This window comes from Passer montanus, unplaced genomic scaffold (assembly GCF_014805655.1).
Source record: "Passer montanus isolate IOZ18808 unplaced genomic scaffold, ASM1480565v1 scaffold45, whole genome shotgun sequence".
Taxonomy (NCBI): domain Eukaryota; kingdom Metazoa; phylum Chordata; class Aves; order Passeriformes; family Passeridae; genus Passer; species Passer montanus.
Window position 1 is genome coordinate 4,694,837 of NW_024369373.1, and position 25,738 is coordinate 4,720,574.

Genomic DNA, 25,738 nt, shown 5'->3' on the forward strand with positions numbered 1-25,738 from the left:
CCAGCCCTGGTCGCATCACCAACCCCAGGTGCATCACTAGACTTGTGTTTTTCCCCGAAATCCTGTCTCCTGGAGTGCCTGCAGGCAGCAAGCACCTCACTTTCTGGTTATGGCTGGATTCACCATCCCGCTCTGAAGGACAAGGCAGGCTCAGCACATAGAAGCAAAGTGTGTTTATTATTTTGTAAATCTGCTGATTTCGAGTTGGTCTTGCCCAAGGAGCCTAGCTCACTGCTCTGTAAGCCACACCTACTGTGCTACCCCCCTGCTACCTCTGTGACCACCTGGTAAGTCAGAACCTGCTCTTCTTAAGTGAGTTGCTCTGTCCCAAGTGAGCAGAAGCTACAGCACCACAGGTCCACAGCCTCTAAAGTGCCTAAAAATGGCTTGCTAGCGACAAGGGCTTGTGTGTACACTGGAATTCACAAGTGTGATGTTAATGAGCTGGCAGCATGGTTAATTATCCACCCGCTGGTGGGAAGTGACAAGCCTCTGAAGTAAAATTAATCACCGTTCCCAAAAGAAGAACCAATCAGTGTGGAAGTGGGTGCCAGCCCATCCACCCGAGCTGTTGGTCTTGCTCGCCTTCCTTCCAAACTCATCTCCAAGTCCATTGCTCCCCTGCACGGCAGTTTGTGGTGCCTGCCATCATGGAGGGAAGCTGGCCCTCCCTCCTTTCAGTTCTTTTTGGGCTCCTTACGCACCTTGTGCTCACGTAGGATCTTCCCCAACTTCCCAGCCTCTGGGCTGGATCTCGCCTGCCCCGGCTCCCCCTGCTCCTCTTTGCTCCCCAGCAGGATTTCATTGATGTAACTGAGGGTCAGGTTGCTGAAGACCATGTTGAAGTGGTGGGCGCCTCGCAGCTCCTGGACGTACACCTTCTGCTTTTGCTGGTCCCGCCATCGCTTGCACAGCTCCAAGCTGCGGGTGTTGACGCTGTCGTCCCCGTCGCCATAAATTATGTCCACGGGGTCCTCGTAAGGGAAACGCTCATCGTAAATGTAAGTCTCTGCGGTGGGATAGCCTGTGCCGTAGAGGCAGTACGTGTCCACCCCGGGAGGGGGCAAATCCTTCAGCAAGTCCTTCATGTCCTCCCACATGTACCAGCCGTCCTCCAGGTTGACGTCGGTGAAGAAGCGCTGGTAGTCGCGGTAGGTGTAGTTGTAGGAGGGAGTGGAGATGAAAACGTGGCTCTCGGGCCAGGCCAGGGTGGTGGGGAACATCCAGGGGCTGGTGGTGGTCATGCGCTGCTCTTCCCGGAGCTTGATGTTGGACATGAGTGGGATGCCCTGCTCGTCACCTGCGGGACACGCGAGGGCTCATCACAAATGGCACCACAATGTCCCCACACAGAGAGCCTTTGGGCAGCTGGGCGGGATCAGCGCTCCCCACAGTGACACACCACTGTCCCCTGGCCTTCTCCAGCCCAGCTCTTGCCCTGCCCATAACCTTTCGTCCTCTCCTTTCCCCCCTGCCTGCAGATATCAAGAACAGCCTTCCAAACTCTTCTCTCCACATCTCTAGCTGCTCAAAGGAGACAAACCTGGACGTGTGATGGCACAGACCAACCCAGCCCTGAACATTCCCTGCAACACTGGCACTGCCACACCTGCCTGCAGGGACAGGAGCAAGCAGTAATAAGTGGCCAACTTGCACGTTTCCTTCAAGCCTTTATATTTTTTGGCATGTCTGGAGTCCTAAGACCATGGAATGACTGCAGATGACCTTAAAAATATCTCTGGCTCTTGTGGCAACAGAGAAAAATATTAGCAGGTGACTTAAGGGTGATGCAAGGGGCCAGATGTTAAAACCTTCAAGCACATGATTTTTAATCTCATGCATTTTTGGACTTGTGACTTGTAGATATTCTGGGCAGTCAGCATTAGGCAAGTGACTGTGGCTTTCTGGGCTGCAAAGAGGCTAAACAGGAAACTGGGTCCCCCACCTCTTTCACCACTGTGCCCTTTCCCTGCCCACCACCACCCTTGCATTCCTGCAGGAGGGAAGGAAAACAAAGAGGTGGCTGCGCACGAGGAGTCACCCACCGGATGCCAGGATACGCAGGGGCTTGACGGAGCCTCCCCAGGGGGCTCCCAGGGAAATGAACCCCCCAATGTACTGATCTTTCCAGGCTTGGGTCTGCTGCAGCAGGAAGTAGAGGACGTGCAGGTTGCCCATGCTGTGGGCGATGAGGAACACGGGTCTCTGGTACTCGTCGTGCATCTCCTCGATCAGCGCCTTCAGGTTCTGGAAGTACTCGGGCTGCTCCTCTGCGGACAAGAGGGGAGCATGATGGAATGAGGGTCATCCTGCTTCCCTCTGTGCGTGGGGGGCCTGGCCACAACCCCCAGACTTACGGGGTCCAACCCTCCAGTCGTAGGGGGCCGCCCGAACCGTCTGGTCCCTCACGTAGCCGTTGTTCACCAGGTTCTGCACCATGGTGTGCAGGTAGCCTGTGGGCAGAGGGAACAAGCGGGAATTAGTCTGTGCTCTTCTCTTGTCTGGATTTTTCCATTCTGGTCCTGGTCATGGTCGAAATGTTCCCTGGTAAGCCCTGCAACTCAGTGGCTCCAGCCAAGGGTAGTGACTCCGTGCATCCCATTGAGTCCTGGGGTCAAGGATGGGGGGCTCCCTGCCAGCACCCAACTGGAGTGTGTCCCCCAGGCTAATGTCCCTCAGTCCCCCTGCCCTGGGCTCTCTGCAGAACCGGTCCCTGCTGGAGACACAGGGACACCTCCCCATTTGCAGGGAGCACGTGGGATCCCCAGACACCCTGGCCTCTCCCCCTCTCACCTGCCAGCTTGCTCTGATCCAGGTATTCCACAGAATAGGTCTTGCCAAAGCCAGGAACACGGATGTGCACCCCTGGGGCATTGGACATTTTCCGAGAGGTTCGGTTGTACACCACCCTGTGGGGACAGGACAGGAGGTGGCAGAAGAGCCATGTCCCCATGGAGAACACAGGGCTGGGGTGGAGATCACTGGGTAGTGGCTTGGACCTGGCTGTTTCCAAGCCTTGTGTGGATGTGAGGTGCACTGGAGCCCAGCCAGAGTCCATTCTGCTCTCCTGGCATCCTGGGACAGGAGGCTCTGGTGGAACCAGCTGCCACAGCCCCCTGACCCTGCAGCCCTGGGCAGGATGGCAGCATCTCCGGTGGGTGCTCAGGGTGGTCTGGCTGGGCTTGAGCACATGGCAGTGACTTGGGAAAGGGACAGACACTCAGAGCAGTAGCCAGTCACTTGTATTCCCAAACAATCCTATGGTCCTCCCATTTTTTTCCATGTGTGCTAGATCATGGCCAGGGGGAGGAGAGGGGAGGGAGATCCTTGGTAGGTCACTTCCCCAGGGAGCTGCCATGGTAGGCTTGGATGGTACCTGGTGTTATCGATCCAGCAGTCAACTCCCACTGGCAGGAAGGTGTTGAGGTTGAGCCAGATGGTGAAATAATCCTCTGTTTTGCGGTAGCACATCCAGTTCACCACATCTGGCTTGTCCAGCTTCGCTTCCAGCTGGTTCCCAAGACAGCCGGGCACTGCAGGCACCACAGAGGGAGAGCAGAGCCACTTACAAACCCCATCCCACTGACCCTGTGGGGCTGCCCAGCCTGGTGCCTACCCCAGTCCCTGGGGTTGCCCGGGGATGGCTGGGCACCTGCTGGAGCAGCATCCCTGGAGAACAACCTGCTCCACGCAGGAGAGAGGGTGCTTGGAGCTGAGGTGCTGGGTGAGCATGAAAACAGTGCTGAAATTCATCCTTGGGAACCCCTAGAGCTGCATTTCCTTGGGGTGACCCCCAGAGCTGTCACCCTTGGCACAAACATGCAAATCCCCAGCAGCACAAAGTATCCCAGATTGCTCCTCCTCCTGGGATGGGTTCCCACCTTCCTCTCCTTGCTGCAGCCTGGGGGAAGAAATTGGTGCTGCTTGGGGCTGCTCATTCCTGATGCAGTCCTGGCACCTTGTCCAGGGGTAGTGGTCAGTTCAGGGATGCAGAGCTCCCAGGGAGAGTTCCCTGAACTTTAAACTCTTCAAACAGGCTGAACAAGGTGGCTCTGAAGTGGTTCAGTGCTGAGTGGAACTGAACTCGGCAGAAATTCAGTGGGAGTGGTGTGCAGGGAGCACAGCACAGCTTTAAGCAAGTTAATTTTTGTGCCCTGGCCACCCTCCATGGAAGGGGACAGTCACCAGGGTGTTTGTTCTGCCTGTGGGAGTGTCAGAGTGGCTCCCAGCAGGGATGGGACACCCGTCCTGCTGCTGCTGCCCTGAGAGATGTGCCTGTGCTGGGATCAGACACCATGGAGAGCTTTCCCAGCCAAGAGCCAGCTCCTGGTGCCAGCACTGACTGTGAGGGTGAGGACAAGAGGTGAATGACTGCAGGGGACAGTGAACCTGGTGGAATGGGAGCACCAGGTGACAAATCCCAAGGCCCCAGCAGGTCCAAGGACTTGCCTGCAATACACGGCTGGGGCTGGTGTGGACCTTCAGTGCCTCGTGCCGTGCAAGAGGGGCAGGAGATGTAGCAGTCACCTTCCTCAACCTGCCTCACAGCTCCTCCATGCCTGTGGCACGTCCCTAGGGGTGCAGGGAGGGTCTAGTCCTGCCTTCAAAGCACCTGAGTGGGGATCAGACAGGTGTAGGAGAGCCCTGGTAGGGAGTGGGCATGGTCAGCAAGAGGAGCAGGACATGAGCTGCTCTGACAGCTCCTGAAGGTGCACAGCCAGCACCCCCCTGCCCCTGGCACACAGCTCTGAGCTCTGCCTCCCCTCCCAGAGGACATTAGGTAATTATTAAGGGAGCTCTGTGAGGGCAGAGGGGTTATCAGTGGTCCCAAGGGCACTGGGGGTTTCCAGAACGCCCGGCCCAGGGGGATGGGTGGATTGCAGATGCCGAGAGGAGCAGGAGGCAGCCAAGTGGCACAAGGGGCATCTGGCTGGGCGTGGAACACAGCCTGAGGCTGGTACCGGGCACAAAAGGAGATGCTTGACTGTCACAGGTAATCCTGACAAGAGGTGACAGTGAGCTGGGTCCTCTGACCACCCCAGCACATGGAATCCTGCACCCCATGATGCCCCTGAGAAGGGAACTTACAGGGTCAGCCCTTGGCATTGCAGCAGGGAGGGACCTTCTGCTTTTCCCTTCTCTTTTTTTTCAAGGGGAAATTCATCATGATTCAAGAAAAAGGAGGAAAACCCCAACTTTGCTCAGCAGAGTTTTCATGGCAAAACCTGAGCTCAAGTGCCTGGTGATGGCACAGGGCAAAGGAAGGCAGAACCATGCAGCACAGAGGCACCAGCTGGTGGTGGCTGCTTCCACCTCCCCGAGATGATGCCCCCACGTCTCCTTTAACCTCCCTGTGCCCCTGTTCCTGCTGGCTTGCCCCAGGAGCTGGCATTGGGATGTTAAATGGATCCTCTTTTGCAGCAGCAGAGGATGACTTGGCCATCTCCAGGGGGTGGGAGCAGCCACAGGATGGGGTGGGCTTCAGGAAAGTGAGAGGTGGGGGATCCACCCCCGCACCAATGGCAGCCTGTTTGGGAAGTGGCAGAGGAGGCTGTGCTGCAGCCCCTGTCCCTTTGCCAGCAGAGTTCCCCAGACCCAAACAAGCCCTAAAACACTCTGTGGGCCAGGTGTGAGACATCAGAGACCCATTTACCTCCTGGGCTGCCCAGTTTATCCCCTCAGCTCCAAAAGGCCCTACCTGGGCATGGCCAGCTCGGTGAATGGAGGGAACTGAGGAGCTGTGTGACACCCTCGCTCGGTGGCTCCAATCCAGACAGCCAAGACCCCTGACAGCCAAAACCCAGTGAGCCACCAGAGCAGCACAGGACCCCAGCCCCCCTGTCCCCTCTGGGGGCTGCAGGGCAGCCGGAGCTCCCCCCACAGCCGGCGCGACCTTACCGAGCACCACGGGCGGCGTGCTGTTTGTCGGGGGAGCTTCGGGGGTGGTGGTGGGTGGGAAGAGGACGTTGAAGAGCCAGAACTGGGCCGTGGGCTGCAGGAGCAGCGAGAAGGTCAGCAGCGCAGCCCCGGCGCCGCCGCTCCCCATGGCGGGCTCGGCCGGGATCCTCCGCACGGCTCCGGGCCAAACTGCCTTTTATAATTTCTGCACAGGTCCAGCCAAGAGGCACCCGGGCTGCAGGGGAGGGGAGAGCTGCAAGGGGCTGGCCGTGAGGAGGAGGAGGGACGGGGAGGGACGAAGGACTGGCCTTATGGACAAGCCATGGCCTGTCAGAACCAGTCCAGCAGCGCCAGGGGGTTTTAGAGCCCCAGAGCCCTGCTCAGGGGTGCTGCACCTTGAGCAGTTCCTGGTGCTTCAGTGTGCCTTTGCCATGTTCAGGTGGCTGCCACGTCCTTGCCCCTGTGTGGTTCTCTAGGGGTGATGCCCCAGGGCTGCTCACTCAGTGAACACAGCCCCTCTGCACTCCTGCTGCCTTGGCAGGGGATGCTGGTGCTGCCAGCGTGGCCAGCCAGCCCCTGGTATCTGGGAGAAGATGGAGGGGTTGGGATGGGAAAAGACAAATCTGGGCAGCTCCTTGTGCCACATGGCAGTGCCACATTCCCCAGTGCCATCCTGGGCACTGCCCCTTCCCTGTGCAGCATCCTCCCAGTATCCCCTGGAAGGCTCCCTCTGTGACAGCCCCAGCTGGGGGAAGCCCCTGCAGCTTCAGCCTGCACTGGGTACACGTTCTGGCTGGAAGGGGCCTTAAAGTTCATCTCATTTCAAACCCCTGCCATGGGCAGGGACACCTCCCTCTAGACCAGGATGTTCCAAGTCCCACCCAAAGTGGCCTTGAACGTTTCAAGGGATGGGGCAAAATCATATTCTCCTGCTGAAGGGAAGATGTCTTCTTCCTCCCGGGAAGTGTGAGGTGGGACAGGGATGCTGACGGGCACTGGTGGGTATCTGAGGGTCCAGGGTTCAAGCCCCTGTTCAGGCGGTGGCTTTATCCTTTAGGAGCCGTGGGGCAGGAGCGGCATCTTCTCCTGCCGGGACGGGAGCGCCCGGGGCAGCCGATGAAGGAAAGGAGCCGGGAATTGTGGTTTCCGCTGCTCCCTCTTCCAGAAAAGGTGCTCGGGTGCTCCAACTGACTTCAGGCAGTGTTCTTGAAGTTTGGGTTCCTGCTGGCAATTGTTTTTTCCTTCGTGACAATGGCCATAAGGATCCTGAAGGGACTGGAGCATCCCTGCTGGGAGGGAGGCCGGGCTCCGTTCAGCGGTGCCCAGTGCCAGAGCCGTGGGCACACCCTGGAACACAGGGGGCTCCAGCTGAACACCAGGAGACCCCTTTGCACTGGGAGGGTGACGAGTGGGAGTTTCCCAGCAGAGCCCTGCATCACTTTAGGGGAATACAGTTCGTGTGAGAGCAGAGGCTGCAGTGACCTGTGGGGCCACCACGCTGCCCCAGTCAAGCTCTGGACTGCCCTCTAGGTGTATAGACACTTCAGGGTATTTTTGCAAAATAGAAACTCTTTTAACAGAAAATCAAGCAATTTTGCATTAAAAATACCCCCCATCTTATGTCAATTTTTAAAATGTTTTTCAACCTGAATATACATCACTTGTTAAAACACAGTAAATTGTTTTTCAGCTAAGTTTGGCGGCCTTACACATCACAGTGACTTTCTGTGGGAAAAAAAAAAAAAGAGGAATGAGAAGTTATATATTTCCTTGTGTTTCTGCTGCTCAGCTGGGTAAAAGTGGGGCAGGCACTGCTGCTGCTAATGGGAAACTTCTCCAGATGTTTGTCTTCTCTTCCTCCTGTTTTATCTTTAGAATGGAAAAATGCTTTTTGAGCTTTCCCTAAGCAAAGAGATATGTGTTTTCATTAAATGAATGTTGGAGGAGTGTGAAGTCATGCAAGTAAATGCCCTATAAACTGCAAATCCTAAAAGTAAATGTGCAATGATTTTTTTTCCCCTTCATTTCTTGCTCTGGATAAGATACAAAAGAAAATAAATCTATTTCGTGGTAGGAAAAAAAAAAAATTCCACCCTCTCCTTTTCCCAAGCACCAGCCCTGCAGAGGCCTGAACCCATCTGCCTGAGTGCTGCCCCCACAGCCGTGGGCTCAGCTGCCTGTGCCACCCTGCCTGTGCCACCCTGCCTGTGCCACCCCTCGTGTCGCTTCCCCTTTGAAAGCTGCCGACAGAGCGAGCTCTGCGCGGCTGTCAGGAGAGGGCACCAAGTCCAAGCAAACAGGGTGACTCCATTCAGGCTCCAGAAGGGTAAAGGCTTCCCCAGGCTGGAGCATCTCCTGGCGCACCCAGAGATCTCCATCTGCTTCTTCCTCGAGTTCCCAGACCTACGGTTTGGCAGGGTCACCCCTCAGCTCTGGGTGGGGTTTGCCTCTGCTGTGAAAGCATCCCTGCAACCAAAATCCTGCTCCCCTGGAGCAGGGAGTGCCAGCAGCAGGACTGTAATCTGGTTGTCTTCCTTCTGCTGTGGCAGGTCCTGCGTGGCCTGGGGGCCAGGAGCTGAGCAAGCTGCTGCCTCCCACCTCCTCCCACCCCCACGGCAGCTTCTGGTCCTCTTTCTGCAAAACTGTGGGGAAGTGGAATTCTCCTAAATCCTCACATTTGCCCGGAAAATGGAGAAGCTGGAGTGCTTTCCCAGAAGTGTCACTGCAGCCCCACTGGTGATTCCCTGCCCGGTGACTGCAGGTCGGGAAATCATTGTCGGTGCGAGTCTGGTCACCCAAACTCGGCATCTTCCAACCCCTCAGGGCCGCCTCCCTGCCGGCTCCGGACAAAAGCTGCTGTGACTCGGATTCGAACCGAGGTTGCTGCGGCCACAACGCAGAGTACTGACCACTATACGATCACAGCAGAAGCGACACTGCCACCGCCGGCTCTGCCACCGCCGGCTCTGCCACCGCCGGCTCTGCCACCGCCGGCTCCGCCACCGCCGGCTCCGCCACCGCCGGCTCCGCCACCGCCGGCACCACGACGGGAACGTCCCTGCGCTGTCCCCTCCCCTGGCCAGCAAATCCTGGGTAATTAAGGAGGATACAGATGGATTTGGGTGCTGTTGCTCAGAGCCTTGGCAGTGTGGAAGGGGGCCCTAAGTTGTGCAGAGCGCTGGCAGGGCTGGGGTGGCACCCAGGAAATGAGACTGCTGCAAAGGACGGCACTGTTGAGGGGCCTCATGCAGTGGGGTCATCATCCTACAGCACAGCAAAGTCTGGGTTATAATAATTTCAGCTAAATGTAAGTGATACAAGAGGTGAGGAAATAATTAATTAATTTAGCATCCTGTGTGATACGACAAATTTGAGGGAATTCAGTTAAAAATACAACAAATGTCACAATGATCTCCATGGGGAGCTGAGTGGTGCTGTGGGAAGGATACAGTCAGGGAGGTCTGGGTAATCCAGAATGTCCCTGGTCCCCACCATTCATCATCCTCAGGGTCCCACTGCCACCTCCTTGCCTGATCATGATCCTTCTCTGTGTTTCCTGCCCAGTTTCGTGCCTTTAGAATTGTACTTTGGTGACTCCAGAGTGGCATTTGCTGTTCCAGGCCCTGGTGCAGGTTGGGCTCAGTGCTGATGGTGAAGAAAGGACTCTGTGGGGCTGAGAGCTCCCTGCTCCACACCCAAGGCAGCCCACAGCCCGCTGGGAACCATCCCACTGCTGCGTCCTCCCCATCCCTCCATGCACCACAGGACACACCGTGGGGGATCCCTGGTGTCCCCAAGGACCCCAAGTGTCCATCTGGTCCCACACCCCACTCCCTCAGCCCCCTGGTGAGTCCCAGAGGACCCGTGGGCACCTCTGCTCATCTCTGGAGCCTCCAGTGCCACGTGTGCCCCATGGAAATGTGCACAACACCAAGAGCCTATCCTGCCTCCAGACACCAGCTCACAACAGGGAGCAGAGCTGCCGAGAAGAGAGGCACAGACAGGATTTAACAGGAACACAGAATAGGTTCCCATCCCTGAGAGGGCTCAGGACTGCACTTACAGATTTCCCATTTGAGGCCCTGGTCTTCATGGGTGTTTTTTACTACCTTGATCTCTGCTGGAGGAACACAGAAGGGCATAAGCAAGCCAAGAAGATCACGTCAAGTTTTGTCTTCCTGACCTATGTGGTAGAGGAGCTGACAATGAGCTTGGACTTTGAATGGACAAACAAGAAAGGACTCACTGGGAGGAGTGTCTGAGTCATTGTAAAGTGGTGCTGCCATTCTGAGGGAGACCTCTGGGACAAGCTCAGGGACAAATTCCTATCAGGATGGTGTCCAGGTTCCCAGTTAGACAGGAACAAATACTCAGGCCAACCCAGCTCAATGATATGCGGAAATAACTGAGAAGAACTCTCAAAGCACCAGTGAGGATTCTCAGTGATAGTTAACAGAAGATCAAGGGAAGGAGGCTCACACAATGCTACTCATTGTTTGTGGACAGTCATTTACTAAGGGACAGGTACAACATGGTGCAGCAGCAAAGGTCCTCACAGCTGGAATCCTGAATCAGCATCTCACCAGGGCACGACCTTCCCTTCCCAGTCCAGGAAGGCCCCAGTCTCCTTCTCAGAGATGGAGGACAGCTGATGGACCCTCCCCAGGGGAATTCCTACCGTGTGTCCATCAAAGCTGCCCATGTCAGTTTGCACCCAGCCGGGGTGGAGAGCGACACAGAGGATGCCGTGCTCCTTGTAGGCCAGGGACTGGCACTTGCTCAGCTTGTTCAGAGCAGCCTGTGGGAGACAAGGCAGAGATGGTGGTAAGAGGGGAAGGGGGGCTGCGAGGGGGCCCACAGCTGGGCAGGGCAGGGGAAGTGAATTTGTCTCCAGCACGTGTGACAGCACCTTGCTGCAGTGGTAGGAGACACCTGGTAACATCTCCCAACCAAAGCAAGAAGTGATGGAGCCGCCAATGCTGGACATGTTGACGATGGCAGCCTTGCTGCAGCTCAGCCCTGAGCCTGGGCTCCCCTGGGCAGCCTTCTTCAGCAAGGGCAGAAATGCCTGCGAGGAGACAGAGGGGACAGGAGCACACATGGACATGGCACAGGGCTGGGTAGAAGCTCCTTCCACACTGGGCAATATGCACACCAGCACTGGGGCATCCTCCCTCCTCTTCCCTGCCAGGCTCCAGCTCCTGAGCTCCAGCCCATGGCTCCCTGAGCTTCTCATCAACTGAGAGCCCATCAGGGCACCAGAGCACTGACAGGAGCCCCTCCCACTGGCCCTTCACTCCATCTATAATGTCCACTTTGAGCTGTGCTGTAGTGCTGGACACTCACCTGGCCCATCAGCAGGGGTCCCACCGTGTTGGTGGTGTAAGTCTCGGTCATGTCCTGCAGCATCTCATTATCAATGGATTTTGGTTTCAAAATTCCAGCATTGTTGATGAGGAGGTTGAGCCCAGAGCCCCCCAGGTGCTCCCCAACCTTGGCTGCAGCTGCCTTGATGCTGGCGGGGTCGGCGACTTCTGCAGAGCCGGCACAGGGGAGGTCAGAGCCTGTGTCCCCATGCTGGAGTCCCCTCTGTTCCCCCAGAGGTGGCAGTGCCCGATGGCCCTGAGGGACCAGCCCGCTGGCACAGCTCCCTCCCAGCTCCCAGGGTGTGCCCAGCCTGGGCACTCGCCAGAGGAACTGGGGCAAAGGACCCGCACCTCGGGGCACCTACCGAGCGGGATGATGATGATGTTGGGGTGCTTGGAGGCCAAATTCTGTAACTCCTGAAACAGAGGGCACAGTGAGAGGCTGCAGGGCCTGTGCAGAGGCTCAGCCTTTCCCAGGCAAAGCCCTCATTGCTCTGGCTCCATCCCTGCACTACCGTGGACCCACACTATGCTCCAGCGGTGGTGTAAGTCTCGGTCATGTCCTGCAGAGTCTCATTATCAAGGGTCTTTGGTTTCACAATTCCAGCATTGTTGATGAGGAGGTTGAGCCCAGAGCCCCCCAGGTGCTCCCCAACCTTGGCTGCAGCCGCCTTGATGCTGGCGGGGTCAGCAACTTCTGCAGGGGCAATAAACTGGAGCTCAGTGACCCTGTGGTGGTTTGGGATCCCCTGTTTCCCCGAAAGGAAGTGCCCCGCAAAGGCAGCTCCTAGGTCTGTGATGAGTGCCCAAGCACACGCCAGAGGAACTGGGGTGAGAGAGAACCTACCGAGAGCGATAATGACCAGGTTGGGATGTTTGGAGGCCAAATTCTGTAGCTCCTGCAAGAGGGGTCACAACATTGGTACCAACAGGATGGAACAGCTTTTCCAAGGCTCACCCTGCTAAGCCAGCCAAAGTCCCCTGTGTCCCTCCAGCTCCATCCCTGCACCACCAAGTGCCCAGCATCCTGCTCCAGCTGCCCTGATCATGATACAGGGGGAACACTCCACAACTCCTGCACACACCATGTATCCCTGTCCCCTCCACACATCCCATGCACAACTGCTCCCACGTTGTCTCAGCCGAGCTGCCCTGGGCCCCAGGTGCCCAGCTGAAGCTCCAGACACTTGCAAACACCATCCCTGTTCCAATCTCCCCTGACACCAAGTGCTGCCATCCCCCAGCACAGTCACTGCCTCTTGCCCAGTCTCACCTGTGCTCGCTGTCCCTTGGGGTCCCTACAGGTCGCAAAGATCCACTGAGGTGGTTTTGGCATCCTCAGGAAATGCTGGACAAGCCCCAGGCCGAGTCCCCGGTTGGCCCCAGTCACCAGAACAGAGCCGACACAAAGTTCTGCCATGCTGCTTGTTCTCCTCTGCTCCAGCTCTCACTGTTTGCTCTGCTCTCCAATATTTCCTTCTAGCGTGTCCCACCCCACTTACTCACAGCTTGCACTAATGTGGCTTCTCTCTGGGAGGAGCAACTGCTCCAGCTCTTTGAGCTCCAGGACATATGTTCTGGCTGGGGACCACTCCCAGTTACCTAACGGCAAAAACCACTTGGTTTTTTACAGGAAAAGTATGCATTCCTTGGGTAACCTGATGCCATAAGCCAGGTGGGGGTCTTGTGGGTGAAGACGGAGGGAGCAGCATGTGGGTTGATGTGGGAAGCTCCACGGCTCAGGTGGGCTTGACACAAGAATCCTGTGGGCTTGATGATCTTTGCACATTGTACCAAGCTGAGCCTCAGGTGACCCTGAGCAAATGTTCTCTGCCTTGCTCCTGCCTCTTCCAAGGCAATAACCTCTCCTCATTGTGTAGCCAAAGACCTGTGGAATGGGAGAGCAAACCCAGCGTGGTCTCCTGACAGAAGGGTGGGAACCAGCATGGCTGGCACAGCGCCATGATGCAGATCATCCCCCCCATCCTTTGGGATGCTGTCCTAAGTTGAGCTGGCCCTTTGTTCAGAGCCACAGAGGACTCAGGCACCTGGGACATTTACCTGCAAAGAAAATGTCCTGCTTAAAGCCTATTCTCCACCTCACCTATTGCCATGAGGTACTGACTGTTCTGTGGTACTGCCAGTGAAGCCCAGTGCTGTCCAGTACCTCACGTGATGCATTACAGGTTTGCAAGGCTGGATCAGGCGTGTAAGTACACCATGCACTCCTGCCCCACTGTAGGTGAAGACCCACCCCCAGAAACCTCTTGCCAACCCCTTGTCCTCCTACATTGAGTCCCAGAGCCATTGCACAGGCTGCTGGGCAGCAATGGAGACAACACTGCTCATGTCACCTTCTGCCCCAGGATATCCTGGCAGCAGCGTTAAGCAGAACAGCTACCTCCCAGTGGCAATGCCAAGTGTGTCTTCATGCTCTGGCAGCAGCTGATGTCCTCCTGCCCACTCCAGCCTGTGTTCTGGGGCTCAGCTGGCAGACACTGGGAGATAAGCGGGTCCTTTCCCGCTCTGACCTGGGGCCACCTGCACAGGGCACCGTCCCCAAACCCATTTGGGAAGGTGCACACTGGCAGCTTCTATGGTGAGCCGATCCCATATCTTCTCTCTGCCAAGTCTGAGCCTCTTCTTAAGTTCCATGCAATTTTTTTTTTCTACTTTGTTTCCTTGGTTAATTGGACTTCTGTCTACTTTTTGAATTTTTCATATTGGGTTGAGACACTTCTTTTCCCTTGTGAATTCCTACCACTTACCAGCAGTATAAAACTTTGGGCCTTTCAGTGTCAGACTGATTTCTCACTGAGGATCTCCCACATGGCTGGCCTGGAATTCAGGCTCCATAGATCATTTCAGTATTTCCTTTTCAAGGACTACAGACCTCAACTATACTTGCCAACAGATGCACCAGAGCTCAAATCCTCCAAATAGACTTCCATGGTTTTCTTCCTCTAGGTGGAGGATAAGGCCATCACCCACAGCCAGTTTGAAACCTCCACAATGACTCAGAAGCAGACAGCATCAGAAAACAAAACAATTAACATTTTAAGTCTCCTGTTTTTGCTGTGTCACCTCATTTGTGTAGCCTTCCACTGTTTTGGAGCTGTAACTTTGTCATGTTGACTTTGCTCTGGGGCCACACACTGCATTATTGATTATTAGAGTTTAAGCAAGCACTGCTTCACCAGGAGTCTAAGCCCAGCCTGGCACAAAGAGGCAGAGGAGAAAGAAACCAGCCTCGCTGCCTTGCAGCCCAGTCTCATCACAAGGGCTGCTGCTGTCCCCATGCCTCTGGAAAGGATCTTGGTCCAGCTCCTAAGAAGGAATTCAGATGCTTCCTTTGCTCTGAAATGTTCTTGCGTGGCCTAAATCTTAAGCTGAGCATTAAAGTCCTCAGAATTATGAAATCATCTAGGTTGGAAAAGGCCTCTAAGATCATTGATTTCAACAATTAGACTAACAATGCCAATTCCACCACTAAACCATGTCCCCAAGTGCCACAACCACGCATTTTTTAAACACTTGTGGGATGGTGACACCACCACGTTCCTGGGCAGTCTGTGTACCAGTGCTTGAAAGTCCTTTCTGTGAATAAATTTTTCCTAATATCCAATTGAAACATCCCTTGGCACAACCTGAGGCTGTTTCATCCTGTAACTTGTGCTGTTTCATCAGACTTGTGCTTCAGACCTTCCCCACCTCCGTTGCTCTTCCCTGGACAAACTCCAGCACGTTAATCTTTCTTGCTGTGAGTGGCCCTAAATTGAACAGAGGATTCAAGGTGCAGCCTCACTAACACCAAGCTCAGGGGCACTGTAGATCTTCTCCCACGACCCCCAGGCTGCTGCACGTTTTACCCATGGATTATTTTCACATCACCACACTGGGAAGACATGGAGCCAGTTTTCCAAGAGGCAGTCACACCTCTTCCACTCTCAGTTGCTGGAGACTCAAGCGTGCCCTCAGTCAAGGAGGTGATTGCACAATGACAATGCTTCTGACAGAAACATGGAGAAACTTGCTTTTCTCTGCCTGCCAGGGGAACAGGGGTGTGGCACAATTAGTTTTAGTACATTTAATCTACTATAAATAAGAAACAAACTCACTGCTATTTATCAAGCCGATTTTATCTTTTTTTTTTTTTTTTTTTTTTCCCCCATTGCTCCACAATGCATTCAGGTCTGTCATCACCTATTAGTCATTTGCTAAAGAATCAATAGATAGTGATAAGTGAGCGGCCCACGGGAGAGGTGGGGTGAGGCCAACCCAGCACTGTAACAGAAGCTGGGCAGTACCCACCCTCCCTGATTAGTTTTCTTTTGGGCTGAAGAGGATTAGTGATCTGGTGGGGGTTGGCAACCCATGGCAGGAGGGTTGGAACTAAGTAATGAGTAAGGCCTCTTCCAACAGAAACCATTCTGTGATTCCACAATATGATTCTATGAGTAGTGACACCCCATTGTGAAAGGATGCAGGGACTGGGGGCAAGAGCCTGAGCTTACCTGCAGCTCCCAAGTGAACTTCCCATGGCACCTTTGTCATAGCTTTGCTGTTTTCCAAGCAGACTCATCCAGATTACACCTGCATTGTATCAGAGATGGAGAGGGATTTTGGACAAGGGCATAGAGTGACAGAACAAGAGGAACGGCTTCACACTGACAAGAGGGCAGGGTTAGACTGGGTATTTGGAAGAAATTCTTCCCTGTGAGGGTGGGAAGGCCCAGCAGAGATTACACAGAGAAACTGGCTGCCCCATCCCTGTAAGTGTTCAAGGCCAGGTTGGGGGGCTCTGAGCAACCTGGTCTAGTGGAAGGTGTCCCTGCCCATGGCAGGGTTGGAACAAGACAGTCTTTAAGGTTCCATGCAACCCAAACCATTCTGTGATTCTATGACTGAGGATTTAAAATGCTCACACTGTCCGAGCAACCTCTCTTGGGCCACTGTGTTTTGATCTTGTGCCAGCCTGGGGCCTCACACTGGGCTCAGAAACACCTTTTGGGGATATTCCCCTTGTGACAGCAGTCAAGATGCCTCAGCTACCTGGGTGCAGCAGGGCTGGCAGCACAGGGACAGAACTGCTTTGCCAGGACCCATGGGGACAGCACAGATCCTCACTGACCTTCTTTTCTCCCATCCTCTAAGGACAGGTGGCTGGGTTATCCTGCCTGCTTCAGCACAGTGCCATGAAGAGGACCTCAGAACCACCAAACAAGACAAATTTTCTTTCCCACTATTAGATTTAGTGATGGGGATGGCTGAGAACAAGCTGTCACACGTGGCAGATATGCTCCCTCTCAGGAACACTAAGGCACAGGCTAAATGATCAGCTTGTGACTGCCTTGGTTTGACATCTGAGTATTGAAGTGAGAAAAGGAGACACAGTAAAGTTTAGGAATAGATACATGATAATGCAGATGTTAATTTAGGAATCCAGTTGGAAAGAATCATTAAGTCTTATTAAGGAAAGATATTTAAGCAGGAAAGAGTGAGTATAATCTTTAAATTAAAAAGCATTTAAAGGACTATGGAAAATTTACTCCCTGTAAAGAAGTTAAAAGCTGAGCACTATGCCACTCCAATGCAATGCCAGCCTAAATGATGTGACTCATTGCCCACACAGCTGAGCAGAAAAAATACAGTCTGTGAAACCAAAAATGCATAGTAAGTAGCTGTGGACATTGCTAGAGTAAAATGGGCTGCATTAGTATTTTATCAGCAGAAATTTAAACTTACCATAGTTGTTCATTCTGGTTTCAAACCATATTTATAAAAAGGAAGGGGAAAAAACCCCACTTACATCCATTTTTTCTTTAATTAAGATATTTCCCCCTCTTCCTCTAGCTGCATTTTTTTAATCCAGTAACTTAAAGCAGCACTTATGATGAATCCATCAGCTCAGTGCAAAGGACATGTGCCCACATGTTCCTTACAGTGCAGAAACTCAACCAAATCACAGCATCAATGAGCTGATAACAGGAATTACTAGTTTTGATTTTTAACTAAGTGAACTCAAATACTTCTTCATATTCTTAGGGAGGTCTAGTGGAAAATGTCTCTGTCCATGGCAGAGGGGATGGAACGAGGTGATCTTTAAGGTTCCATTCAACCCAAAACACTCTAGGATTCTATAATTCACACCTTCAAATTCTCCAAAATTCACCAATATCAGTCTTGTGCTTTACCAAGCAGCACGAGTTTCCCAATGCCTGTTGTAGTGAAACTAGAGCACTCGGGTAAGCCTTGGGGCTTTTTTGTTTCATTAGTATTTGTTGGTGTTCTTTTTGATTGCATTTTTCATTATTACCTGCTGGAAGCCTCCCAACACTTAACTAACAAGGTTTTCCAAGAATGGATAATCCTCTATTTCATTCATGGGGAACAGAGGCAAAAAAGCTGTCAAGCAATGCCCACACCTGCCCGGAAAGTACTCAGTTACTGATACTTGGAGCTGCCTTTCTTTCACTGTTCACATTAGCATTCAGAACAGGCTCCTTCTGCCCTCAGCTGTGGCTGCACTTCAACTGTTTCTGCACAGCAGATCACTGGGGATTCCTGTCTCCAAGGCTTTTTCAAACAAGCACTTTTTGGGAAGAATTCATCAGTGTAATTTGCCTGCAGCGTGCAGGATCTGTGTGGAACAGGTGGCCAAACCCTGGCTGTGGTTCACCCTGAGTGTTGGTACCCCTCGGTCATTATTTGCCAAACTTTGCCATAGACAGAGCAGCACTTCTGCTGAGAAGTCACTGAATTAATGGCCTGAGCACAGAAGGAGGCAGGAAAAGGAGAATGGGACCTTTAATCCAAATATCTGCTAAAATGAAGGGTTTTTTTCCCTTACTATTTAGTAATATAATCAAACATTTATTTTTATTAAATTCCAACTTCTGTAAAAAAAAAGTCAAAAAGCATTTTAATATCCTGAAGTAAACTGGTGAGCAGAGGCTCTCATGTACTTGAACCACCATGGAACAGGATAGAGTTAGCACAAATCACCTGATGCTATCACCCAACTGATATAAATATTTTGTTTCTGATGTATTTATCAGTATCAGAGATGTTTTACGTGGTGTTTGTCAAACAAGGATGAAAATAAGCAATATAAATAACAACTCTTATATACATCAGAGTTGCTCAGTCATTACTTCACTGTTGAGATCCCAGTTCTAATGGGACTGTAATGGGATTTTAATGGGTATCTGGCTGTCCATATTACAGCTAAAAATAAAACAATAACACCCACCTCCAGGCTGGCAGCAGGGCTGTTAAATGCAGACCCCCTCCAGACACCATCCTTCAGCTGATGCTGATTATCTATTTTCTGCTCTCCCTTTTCCCTCCAGCCCTGTTTTCCCATCCCTAGATGCCAGTAAACCTTTTCCTTGCTTTACTCTACACTACCCCTTTGGTGCAGCTGTTCAACCAGGTACCTGATACTCAGCAACAAAAAGGGGAAAACATCCCTCAAAACACCTGCAAGCCCCAACTGCCTAAATCACAGAAGCATTTTGGTGGTAAGGAACCATAAAGACCATCTCATTCAACCCCTCTGCCATGAGCAGGGACACCTTCAGGCTGCTCCAAGCCCTGTCCAACCTGGCCTTGAGCATTTCCAGGGATGGGGCAGCCACAGCTTCTCTGGACAGCCTATGGAAGGGCCTCACCACTCTCCCACGGAAGAATTTCTTCCAAATACCCAATCTAACCCTGCCCTCTGTGAGTTTGAAGCCATTTCCCTTGTCCAAAGTCCATCTCCAGCTCTGAGTCCCTTGAGGCGCTGGAAGGGGCTCTAAAGGCTCCACAGAACTTCTCATCTCCAGGCTGAACAATCACAACTCTCTCAGCCCATCTCTATCGGAGGGATGCTACAGCCTCAGAGCATCCTCGTGGATCCATTTGTTTACCAGATTTATTGCATCTGATGGTCAGGGAAAGAGACAAATCATGTGCATTTCAGGGCAGGCAATAAAAACAGCTTGCAAAGGGGCTAGTACTTTCTCACGCTAAACGGGTTTAGTTTGGGTTGGGGCTTTTTTTACTCTTATCTGTGGTGAAGATTAGTGTGCTAAAGGTGCTGCAGACACCACGGCAGACCTGTTGCAAACCTCCTCCCTCACCACCACCCTTGCCAAGAGTCCCCTCAGCGCCCCCGGCCCGCTCCGAGACCCCTGCTCCTCCCCTCAGGACGCAGGGCTGGGACGCGGTTGTGGTGCTGGCACTGAACATTGGGCGGGCAGGCAAACAGACACACACAGACACATTCGGACAGACACAATCCCGCCCCCTCAGGCTTTCCCCCGCGGGGTCGGCGCTGCCCGGCGCTGCCCGCGGGGTCGGGAGGCGGCGCCAGGCCGGGCCAGGCCGGGCCGCGGGCGGCGATGGCGGCGGCGCGCACGGTGCTGCTGACCGGCTCCAACCGCGGCATCGGCCTGGAGCTGGTGAAGCAGCTGCTGGGCTCGCCGCGACCCCCGGCCTGGATCTTCGCCACCTGCCGGGACCCCGAGGGGCCGCGGGCACAGGTCAGTGCGGGCCGGGGGGGCGGCGGTCGCACGCTCGGCCCCTGTCACCGGCCTGAACGGCTCGCTGCTGGCTCGGAGCTCTGCTGTCCGCACCGTGCCCTGCCCCGTGTGAAAGTCACCTGAAGTGCAGCCGACAAAGAATCGGCTGTGTCACCCTTGAGGCTGCGCCGCTGGGCTGTTCCTGGCCGTGCCCGAACCCGCCCTCGCGTGCCAAGGCTGCGCCCTTGCGCCGCGGGCACGGGCCGAGCGGGGCTGGCTGAGGGCTGAGGGCACGGGCTGAGCGGGGCTGGCTGAGGGCTGCGGGCTGCGGGCACGGGCTGAGCGGGGCTGGCTGAGGGCTGAGGGCCGAGCGGGGCTGGCTGAGGGCTGCGGGCCGAGCGGGGCTGGCTGAGGGCTGCGGGCACGGCCGAGCGGGGCTGGCTGAGGGCTGAGGGCTGAGTGCACGGGCCGAGCGGGGCTGGCCTGAGGGCTGAGGGCTGCGGGAACGGGCCGAGCGGGGCTGGCTGAGTGCACGGGCCGAGCGGGGCTGGCCTCGGGCTGCGAGCGGCAGCGATGCTGCTCGGGCCGGTTCTGCTGGGTCACGCTGCTCTCTGCAAAATCTGGAGGTTCTGAACGTGGGGTTTCCAAAGGTGCTGGCCAGTGGAGCCGTGGGATCCCGCTGTCCCAGCTTTCCACTTTGCTAAAATGGGAGACTCACACAGGTTGCTTGTGCAGGGAATCACCACACTTCCCTGTTCTTCCAGCTCTCTTTACATCCAGCTTGTCTTCCTCTGCTTGCTGTGTCCCACTGAAATACTACTAGGGAGAAACTTGCTCTGTGGTAGATCCTGGCTCGAACTGATTTGTTTGTTGCATCTTCTTGCCAGTGTGTATTATTCCGTGTCAGGAGTAGTCCTGGCTCAGTGAGAACCCACCCTGCTGCCAACCCGCGGGTGCCCAGCTCCTGCTGTGGCTGGTGCCCAAGCTGTCTGGGTCAAACACAGGCCAGGTCTTTTATTTTTGCCCCATTCTTCCTCCCCACAACTTGCAGGACTCTTGCAGGGCAGCGTTGAGACCAGGGACTTTTTTCAGGGCTGGACTGGAGCCAGTTTTCCTACAAGGTGGACCTCATGCAACTCTCCCAGCCAGGGGGGGCTTCCCTAAGCCTTGTCCAGCTGTGGTGGGGTGACAGTGGTGTTGTCAGGGTGCTGCTGAAGTCCGTGACCACAGGACATGGACAGCAGAGGCCACATCACTTCTGCTCTTTTGTGCCTGGACCAGGTGTTGGGGAAGCTCCTGCTGGGATGGTGTGAGGCTGTTGTGGCAGGCAGTTGGGAAAAACAGGAGAGGAGAAATACCTGTTGGCCACCACAAACAAATTAATGGATTTTACATGATTTCCCAGGGCTAATGTGGGAAGATGGGGTCTGCTTAGGGAGCCCAGAGATAATGGATAGTGAACCACAGCCGGTGCCAGCGGATTTCCTGCTCCATGTTCTTCTCAAAAGAAACCACCAATTTGTATTTCTCCTGTGGGCATGTTTGGAAGAGGTTTTTAGTTCTAAAAACAATCCTTTGGGGCACATTAAACTGCTGTCTGAAGCCCGCCATAGTTGGAGGCTCAGAGCAAAGAGCTGCTAGGAACTGTAACTAGAAAGTTTCCTTGCTGAGAAGAGCTTCTGAATGCTCCACTATGCGAGTTGGCACAAGCAGGCAGGACAATCGATGGCTAAAACACAAAGAGTAAATTTATTTCTGTTATCTTGATAAACCAGGGGATCCCTGAAGCAGCACCAGGCAAAGGTACAGGGAGGTACAGAGATAAGTAGACACAGGTTCTGTTAAGATCCATGCTAGTGGATCACTGGCTGCTGTTTACATACTTTATCAAGAGTTATTCCCAGCTGTAAGGTCACCTGAATGATTTACAGTCCTCCTCCTGAGACTTCAGCTTTTATGTCCCGTGAGGTGAAAACAACCAATAAAAATGTGCAAAGTGGTTACATTCACTAATCATTAATAAAGACCAGAGTGAGTGGATCTGTGTCTGGCCTATCCAGATGGGATTTCCTCACAGGTCAAATCTGATATTGGCACTCACAGGTGTTCCTCTCCCACCTCATTTCCAGCAGCCTCTGGGAGACACTTCTGGCTGTATCCCCAGCCAGTTCACACAATTTCCCTGATAAACTGGCCCTTCACAGCTTGCTCCCATCATTTCTGTGGCTCTGTCTGGGCTGTGGATGACTCTTTGGGAAAGTGACTCCAGCATCTTGCAGTCGTGGCCGTGTCATGCCCTGAGCACGAGCCTGTTGCCTTGTGGAGCCTGGGAGAAGCCTGAGAGCCAAGGCTGGTCCCCAGCCCAGCTGTTCACAGGCACTGAGTAACCCCTGGGAGGTGTTTCCCTCAGGGTGGGCCACTGCTGCCACCCCAGCATGATGCTTGGCAACCTTTGCCTCGTGCTGATTGTTTCCCTGTCTCTTTTTGTAGGAGCTGAGAGATCTGGCATCCAAACACCCAAACCTGGTTCTTGTAAAGCTGGGTACGTGTGCTCTGCCTCTGAGCTGGGAAATTTGTGACTGCCAGCAATGCAGTGCCCCATTTCTCCCTCCCTTCCTCCCTCCCTTCAGGCTGTACATGGGAATTCACACCTTCAGAGCTTCTTCAAGTCCTGCTGCCAAAAGCTCAGTTTCTCCAGACTTGTCTCAGCCTCAGTACCTCATTCCCTGGAGCCTCCTTGCTCCATGGCCACAGGACCAGAATGTTTTGAGACCCATCCTGGGCAGCCCCCTGGCTCCCCCAGCTGAGTGACCACATCCTTGCTCTGCCTTGATCCCAAGTCCTAGGCAAGACCAGGAGGGCCCTGGGAGGAAGGCAGTTCCTGTGGAAATGCTGTAAGATTAGCCCAGAGCTTGAGCAGGAGCAGAAGGACCTTGCAGAGCCATCCCACAGCAGGTCCCAGCACATTTCCCCTGGGGATTGTCCCCCCGAAGGCTGCCCCGGGTTCTCCAGAAATTGCTCAGGCGTAGACTTTGGAGACGGTGGCTGCTGGGAACAGACGCAGCACGGGAGTCACAGCAGCGGTTTGCCCCCTCGGTGGGCTTTTCCTGGCGGGACACTTCTGCTGCCGGCAGAGGAGGCTGTGCTGGGATGATGGGATGAGCTGGAGCTGGTTTCACAGCACCATCTGCTGCCCACGGAGGGAAGGGCCGCGCGGTCAGAATGCGCACATTTCCTCCGCTCCTCCCCTCCCTCCTCTCCCTGTGCCTCTCAGGCTGTTCTCTCCCACTGCAGATGTGGAAAACCCCTCGGCGATCACCGACGCCGCGAAGGTGGTGGAGGGGAAGCTGAACGGGATGGGGCTGAACCTGCTGATAAACAACGCCGGCATCTACACCCCCACAGCCTCGCTGGAGACCGTCGATGCTGAGGACATGGTCAGGACGTACAAGACCAATGCAGTGGGGCCAATGCTGATGGCCCAGGTATGGGTAGAGCTCTGGGGATGAAATCTGGCCCAGCTTGAGGGTGTCCCAGGCTGTCCATGGTCACAACGGAAATCTTGGAGGGCTTTGCCAAATTTCTCAGGGCTGAGCAAGGGAGTGCTGGGGTTGCTCTTCAAGCCTAAGCCTTCTGCAGCCTCTCTGAATTGTGCAAGTCTAATTGGGAGCAGGTAGGGCTACTGCAGCAACACCTGGGCTCTGCTGACATCCTGCTGTTCCTCACCCTCCCTGGGATGCAGTTGCTGTAAGTGGGACTGGCTTGAGGCACAGGTGTCCCACTAGGTTGTTTCTCCCCAGGCCTTCCTGCCTCTGCTGAAGAAGGCTGCTCAGGACAGCAAAGAAAAGGGCCTGAGTTGCAGCAAGGCAGCCATCATCAACATCTCCACCATCTTAGGGTCCATCAAGAAAACACCTGATTCCTTCTTCCACCCTGTCATCTCCTACCGCTGCAGCAAGGTATGGAGAGTTGTGACCTGCCCTGGCTCCAGAGCTGCCCTTGCCAGGCTGGATCTCAGGGAAACACCTGGGATGGAGACATGGAGGGAGTTCCCAAGCTCTCAGGGCATCTCCATGCCCACCCAGGGGAGACACACACTGTCTCTTGAAGACCTGGCATTGCTTTTTCTCCCTAACCAAGAGGCAGCAATGGGTAGGGAACGTGGTTCATGGAGCTTTTTCCTGCCCATGGATGATGCTTGCTTCCTCACCCAGGCTGCCCTCAACATGCTGACCATGTGCCAGGCTCTGACCTACAAGCAAGCTGGGATCCTGTGCGTGGCACTGCACCCTGGCTGGGTGAAAACAGACATGGGCACCCAGGAGGTGAGTTCTGGCCAAGCAGGTCAACAGGGAACCCATGGGTGGCACCCAAGGCTACAAACCTGCACAGGAGTTGGCCCAAGTGGCCAAGATGGCTCTCTGGAGGGAGGATCCATGTGAAAATGAGCTGCCTTTTGGGCTCCAAGTTTCCATGTCTGTGTTGGCCCCTGCAGAACATGTGGATACTGGGTTTTCTGGGAAATGGCATCAGCACATATCAGGCTGCTTGTTCAGGGGGAAAAAGGGGGCTTTGGGCAGCCTGAAAGATATGCAGAGAACCTGAATCCAACAGAGCAGTGAGAAGAGGAGCAGCACCATCCCATCCTGTGCCCCATTCCTTGGAGAACTGCAGGTCCATGAGGTTTCCACTCATCCTGCAGGATCCATGTTTTGCAGTGGGGGTGGTCCCTACAGCACTGGAGTTTTGAGAAGGCTGCAGAAAGCATCTCATTTGCAGCAGGGATCTCCTCCTGTTTGGTTAAACCTGTGGCTGGCTTCCCAGCCCAAGCCACCTCCATCCAAGCCAGCAGTGCAGATACCCAACCATCCTCCCACACAGTGGATTTGTCCCAGCTCCCGTGGCTCTCTGCTCACTCTGGGTGGAAGGAGCCTTGCTGTCACTGCATGTGAGCCAAGTGGGTGCTGCTGGATGGCCTGGAATGATGGTGGTGTCTCATTTTTCCCTCTGCAGGCTGACCTGACAGTGGACACGAGTGTGCGGGGGTTGTTGTCTGTGCTGCCAATCCTTTCTGAGAAACACAGTGGGACTCTGCTCAACTGGGAAGGGAAAGCTATCCCCTGGTGACTGCCCTCTGTCCCTGTGAGGGACTCCACAGTTCCACAGGACTTCTGCTTGCACAGGTCCACCAGGGTGCTCAGCCCTCTGTGGTCTGCAAGGGACCTACTTGGGACTCCAGTGGGTGGGCAGGGTGTGATTCCTGCCTTCACCTTGCTAATAAATAAAGTCAATTAGTACCTGTGCCTTCTCCCAGCTGCAGAGTCTCCACTCAGACTGTGCCCCTGCAAAAAACAGCCTGGCATTAATGGCTGAACTTGATGGTCTTGGAGGTGTTTTTCCAACCTAAATGATGCTGTCATCCAAGCAGTCTGTGCCCTGTCTTCAGCTGCTCTGAGCTGAAGGGGACATGTAACTCACCCAGAGCTGCTGTCCTGCCTGGCTGCAGGGTGTGCCCAGGTCTGCCTGGTCTCTGCCACACTTCCAAAAGCATGGTGTATTTGCCATTCGATTTCTTGGGATGACTTTGTGCTGGAAATGGTGTCTTTGGGAGCAGCCTCATGGTTAGAATGGGAAGACTTGGTACTACAGTCCAGTTCTGCAATCCCAGGCAGACAGCTCTTGCCACAGTGGTGCTCCAGTAGGGCCTGGTACCTCTGGGTGGGGGAAATCTGGTCCCATGGGGGATCACAGTATGGGAACGGCACTTCTGTGGGATGGAGAAACTGAGAACTTTAATAAGGTGGGCTGGGCAGCCCTTGACTGCAGGAATTTGACCAGGAAGTGGTAACAGCCCCAAATAAAGGGATTTTGGGGTGATGTTTGGGCTTTGTTCCTTCTGGAAAGAGCTTCTCTTAAAGGAGCATGGCCAAAAAGAGCCAGGTGCAGGAATTTGACCAGGAAGTGGTA

The 25,738-nt window shown here is 54.3% G+C and overlaps 3 protein-coding genes and 1 non-coding gene across 10 annotated transcripts; 1 reads left to right on the forward strand and 3 right to left on the reverse strand.

Annotated features, from left to right (window-relative positions):
- Positions 1–158: 158 nt before the first annotated feature.
- On the reverse strand, positions 159–6,109 carry LCAT (lecithin-cholesterol acyltransferase). The gene is made up of 6 exons (XM_039721503.1): positions 5,899–6,109; positions 3,377–3,533; positions 2,794–2,909; positions 2,358–2,453; positions 2,046–2,270; positions 159–1,300 (listed from the first exon to the last, which is right to left on the reverse strand). The coding sequence occupies exons 1-6, from the start codon at positions 6,044–6,046 to the stop codon at positions 678–680; spliced, it is 1,365 nt and encodes a 454-aa protein (XP_039577437.1). The 5' UTR covers positions 6,047–6,109; the 3' UTR covers positions 159–677.
- A 2,643-nt stretch (positions 6,110–8,752) lies between these two features.
- Positions 8,753–8,824, reverse strand: TRNAH-GUG. The gene has a single exon. It is a non-coding gene; the product is annotated as a tRNA-His (tRNA).
- A 1,554-nt stretch (positions 8,825–10,378) lies between these two features.
- Positions 10,379–20,140, reverse strand: LOC120508062 (C-factor-like). Of its 7 annotated transcripts, none has more exons than XM_039721358.1 (8): positions 19,912–20,039; positions 15,779–15,857; positions 15,199–15,308; positions 12,112–12,163; positions 11,825–11,961; positions 11,245–11,295; positions 10,808–10,966; positions 10,382–10,696 (listed from the first exon to the last, which is right to left on the reverse strand). In XM_039721358.1, the coding sequence occupies exons 2-8, from the start codon at positions 15,816–15,818 to the stop codon at positions 10,478–10,480; spliced, it is 768 nt and encodes a 255-aa protein (XP_039577292.1). In that variant the 5' UTR covers positions 15,819–15,857; positions 19,912–20,039; the 3' UTR covers positions 10,382–10,477. The 7 variants fall into 7 exon arrangements, with proteins under 7 accessions (XP_039577297.1, XP_039577295.1, XP_039577296.1 ...); XM_039721357.1 differs by lacking the exon at positions 19,912–20,039 and adding an exon at positions 19,681–19,817 and having other exon boundaries at positions 10,383–10,696; XM_039721361.1 differs by lacking the exon at positions 19,912–20,039 and having other exon boundaries at positions 10,380–10,696; positions 15,201–15,308; positions 15,779–15,807.
- LOC120508061 (C-factor-like) lies at positions 19,551–25,084 on the forward strand. The gene is made up of 6 exons (XM_039721355.1): positions 19,551–19,792; positions 22,262–22,313; positions 23,066–23,256; positions 23,572–23,730; positions 23,986–24,096; positions 24,785–25,084. The coding sequence occupies exons 1-6, from the start codon at positions 19,652–19,654 to the stop codon at positions 24,896–24,898; spliced, it is 768 nt and encodes a 255-aa protein (XP_039577289.1). The 5' UTR covers positions 19,551–19,651; the 3' UTR covers positions 24,899–25,084.
- The last annotated feature ends 654 nt before the right edge of the window (positions 25,085–25,738 follow it).